The 3,888-nt window shown below is 65.0% G+C and overlaps 3 protein-coding genes across 3 annotated transcripts in view; 1 reads left to right on the forward strand and 2 right to left on the reverse strand.

Moving 5' to 3' along the window:
- Nucleotides 1-154, reverse strand: part of SURF2 (surfeit 2) — a 3,928-nt gene extending 3,774 nt beyond the window's left edge. The window contains exon 1 of the mRNA XM_004677857.2: nt 125-154. Within this exon, the coding sequence (XP_004677914.1) occupies nt 125-154 (30 nt within the window). The remainder of the gene's footprint in view (nt 1-124) is intronic.
- A 333-nt stretch (nt 155-487) lies between these two features.
- SURF1 (surfeit 1) lies at nt 488-2,594 on the forward strand (the record flags this gene model as incomplete). Its single annotated transcript, XM_012721132.1, has 7 exons — nt 488-682; nt 755-837; nt 1,307-1,498; nt 1,853-1,925; nt 2,009-2,171; nt 2,262-2,343; nt 2,429-2,594. Coding segments are annotated over 7 exons (855 nt in total), but the record flags the coding sequence as incomplete, so codon positions are not given.
- Nucleotides 2,595-2,734: 140 nt separating this feature from the next.
- Nucleotides 2,735-3,888, reverse strand: part of RPL7A (ribosomal protein L7a) — a 2,631-nt gene continuing 1,477 nt past the window's right edge. Inside the window, exons 2-6 of the mRNA XM_004677859.2 lie at nt 3,751-3,883; nt 3,580-3,659; nt 3,250-3,380; nt 2,977-3,046; nt 2,735-2,889 (exon numbers count right to left, since the gene is read on the reverse strand). Coding sequence (XP_004677916.1) covers nt 2,785-2,889; nt 2,977-3,046; nt 3,250-3,380; nt 3,580-3,659; nt 3,751-3,883 — 519 coding nt within the window. The 3' untranslated portion in view covers nt 2,735-2,784. The remainder of the gene's footprint in view (nt 2,890-2,976; nt 3,047-3,249; nt 3,381-3,579; nt 3,660-3,750; nt 3,884-3,888) is intronic.

The raw sequence follows: 3,888 nt of genomic DNA on the forward strand, positions 1-3,888 counted from the left end.
CTCGGTGGCCCGCGTCTCCGCCCCGGCGCTGTTCGCTTGGAATCCGCCGTGGCCCATTGCCAGCCCGGGGGCACCGGGGTGGCGGGCGCCCTCGCGGACAGCAGTGCAGGCGCCGGCCGAGCACCCGGGCGAGTTTGAAGGACTTTGTGGCCATCATTCCTTCAGATTTGGGAGCAGAGGAGCCGTCAGGAGAGGCTGCAGCGAGTCGGGGCGGCCAGCACCGCTGTCTCTAGCCCCCAGCCAGGACCCCGCGGGTCTTAGTGGGGTGCAAAAGGCAGAAGGGAGTTAAAATCACCCGGGTCAGGGATGGTGGCAGAGGGAGGACGAAGCCCTGGTCTGGACTCTGGTCCCATTTATACAGTCAGGAAACGGCTGCGCCAGGCCCTGCGCTGGGTGCTGGGCTGCCCACGCGCTGCTTGCCAGCTGGACGAGGGTGAGGGCCGCGCACCTGGTACCAGACTGAGCCTGGCAGCATCTGCAGTGTTGAGGAAGAGGCTGCCCGTTTCTGCCTACTCCAGGGCTCTTGACGCCGTGCCAGCCTGCCACCTACCCCTGCTGGCCCCCCGGGCTCCGCAGCTCAGCGTCTGAAGCGCCCCCTGCCACAGAGGCAGAAGATGATTCCTTTCTCCGGTGGTTGCTGCTGCTCATTCCGGTCACCGCCTTCGGCCTGGGCACTTGGCAGGTAAAGGCCGGCCTCCACTGGCCGCTGGGCCCGTGGCCTGTGGCCACTGCTGCTTAGGCTGTGCTTCTGCAGGTTCAGCGTCGGAAGTGGAAGCTGAAGTTGATAGCGGAGCTGGAGTCCAGAATTATGGCCGAGCCCATCCCCCTGCCAGCAGAGTGAGCACAGGGCTACCCGGAGTGGGGCTCGCTTGTGCTCGGGAGCCCGCCTGTCCCTAGGCCTGCCGGTGGCTGACCAGCCCGGGGCCACTGCCTACAGAGGAGCTCCCTCTTTGATCCTGGGTCCACCCTCCTATCATGCCAGTGTATTTGGGGCTCCCGCACCCTCCTGGAGCAGTTCTGAGAAAGCGCCCAATTCTACTGTCCTCGCCCACTTAAAAGCACCCCTAGGAGGACACTGCCCCACTGCCGGCCATGCCCTTGGGTCCAGCAGGTGCTCCGCATGCTGCTGTCTGCTGCACACAGGCATCTGTTCTTGCCTTTGGCCGCTGTGTGCCAGCTCACCCCCCATCGGGCACTGAGGGCTCTTCCATTCCAGTCCCTCTGTGCCTGCTCCCATCCTACTTCCGCTCTGGCCCTGGCCCCCCCGGGGGGACTTGGCTTCAGCTGTCTCCCCTCTCCTGCGTAGCCCAGCGGAACTGAGAAGTCTGGAGTACAGGCCAGTGAGGGTCAGGGGGCACTTCGACCACACCAAGGAACTGTACATGATGCCTCGGACTAGGGTGGACCCGGCCCGGGAGGCCCGGGAGGCTGGCCGGCTCTCCTCCTCAGCAGAGACTGGTGCCTACGTGGTCACCCCCTTCCACTGCACCGACCTGGGGTGAGTAGGATGTGCAGGCAGCAGAGTGGGCTGGTACCCCCATACACAATCCCTCACCTTGGAAGACCCTGGGAAACCCAAATACCCAGAGGGTCGTTCACTTGCTGTCACCCAATTTGGGGACAGAAGAGGCTGCCCTGGAGTACCCATCTGGTGGCACAGCGTGAGGAAGGGTGGAGTAACTTGGGGCACCCCCAGTATTTGGAGGCAGCTGGGGAAGGCTAGCAGGATGGTTTGAGTGAAGGCAGGCCCTGGTGCTGGGTTGCTGGTCGACAGGCACAAGGCCCCTCCCAGACACCGATAGTCTTCGCCTCCAAAGCTGCCCCTTCTGAAAGATGCTTTCGACACCCCCAGAGTCACCATCCTGGTCAACAGAGGCTTTGTCCCCAGGAAGAAAGTGAACCCTGAGACGCGGGAGAAGGGCCAGGTGAGGGCACGTACCACGTCCCCTCCATCCCCCAGCCCCGTGGGTCCTTGCTGCCTCTAAGCAGCAACACGTCCTCCTGGCAGATCCAGGGAGATGTGGACCTTGTTGGCATGGTGCGGCTGACAGAAACCAGGAAGCCTTTTGTGCCCGAAAACCACCCTGAGAGGAACCACTGGCACTACCGGGACCTGGAGGCCATGGCCAGGCTCACGGGTGCAGAGCCCATCTTCATTGATGCAGACTTCAGTGCGTTGGGGTCTGCCCCTAGGTTCTCCGTGCCGGGGAGGGGTTGGGGTACACCAGGGTCGGCCACTGAGCCACCTGCCATGTCTGCAGGGAGCAGTGTCCCTGGAGGCCCCGTGGGGGGGCAGACCAGAGTGACCCTGAGGAACGAGCACTTGCAGTACATCCTGACCTGGTGAGCAGGCCATCCCGACCTGGTGAGCAGGGCACCTCCAGCTAGCTCCCTCCCTCCAGGCAGCTCTCTCCATCCCCCCACTCAGGTATGGGCTCTGCGCAGCCACATCCTACCTGTGGTGCAGGAAGTTCCTCCACCGGACCCTGGTGTGACGATGAGGCCGCCCAACACGGCAGCCTCCAGGACCTCTGGAGCCCAGTTCTGGATTGCGCCGCGCTGGGCCACTGCCGAGTCAATAAATCGACCTGCCCACCCTACTGCTTTCTGCCTGCCTTCCCTTCAGAGCGCGCCTGTGGACTCCCGGTTCACCCGGCCCTGCCCTGCGGGGCCAGGCAGCAGCCCTGGTGGGAGCCAGACACTGGGAGAGAGGCGCATTGCCAGGGAGCCAGACACTGATCCAACACGTGTTTATTGTCTTTATGTACATGAGCCGCGCCGCGCTCAGCCCAGCTTGGTGGCCAGCTCCTTGGCCTTCGCCTTCTCCAGCTTGGCGATGCGGGCCACCGACTTGGGGCCCAGCACGTTGCCCCCCCAGTGGCGCCGGATCTGCAATGACAGGTCGTGCAGTCAGCACCCGCTGTTCCTGCCCAAGCTGACCGAAAAGCAGCACCCAGAGGGCCGGGCAGCGCTTACCTCGTCGTATCTGTCGTTGTAGTTGGTCCTGATGGCTTCCACCAGCTTGGCCAGGGCGCCCTTGTCTTCCCTAGGGGCAGGGGAGAGGGTGGGCCCCGCCTCGGTCACCTCCCGGAAGCAGGGCGCCCACCCTCAGCCAGAAGCCCGCTCTGCCTCAGACACAAGGTGGCCACACAGCTCGTTCAGGTGAAGAAATTCACGACCATCACGGGCAGGCGGAGGTGCACGTGCGCCCCGCTACGCGCAAGCAGGGCCGACAGCGCCCCCACTTACGAGTTAACCTGCGTGAAGGCGACGGCGGTGCAGGTCTTCCTGTGGACCAGGCGCCCCAGCCTGGCCTTGCCCTTGATGATGCAGTAGGGCACCCCCATCTTCCGACACAGGGCGGGCAGGAAGACGACGAGCTGCAAGAGAGCGAGTGGTGGCTCCAGGGCGAGGCCAGGCCAGGCCAGGGCTGGCGCTCAGGCCACGCTGCGGCGCTGCTCAGGGTTAAAAAGCTCACTGTCGCCCTCAGATTCACTCAGGCGTGGGGTTCACATCACCGCAGCGCCGCGACCAGGGGACCCACCTGTGGCCCTGCCGCCCCCGACAGGCGCCGCCTACCTCGATGGGGTCCACGTCGTGCGCGATCACCACGAGCTGCGCCTTCTTGTTCTCCACCAGCGTGGTGACGGTGTTCACCCCTGCAACGCGCGGTAGCGTCGGGCTCAGGCAGGCGCAGCCGCCGGCTGGACCCAAGCCCAGGGCCGCCCCGCCGCCCCCACGCCCACCTACCTGCCCGGAGCACTGGCGGCCTCTTGGTGGGCACATCCCCCTTGCCGGCAGCCTTCTTCTCGGCCCGGGCCAGCAGCCGCTGCTTCTTCTCTTGCTTGGTCTCGGGCCGGTACTTGTGCGCCAGCTTGAGCAGCTGCG

Source organism: Condylura cristata, unplaced genomic scaffold (genome assembly GCF_000260355.1).
Source record: "Condylura cristata isolate star-nosed mole 26May11 unplaced genomic scaffold, ConCri1.0 scaffold00006, whole genome shotgun sequence".
In the NCBI taxonomy this organism is placed as follows: domain Eukaryota; kingdom Metazoa; phylum Chordata; class Mammalia; order Eulipotyphla; family Talpidae; genus Condylura; species Condylura cristata.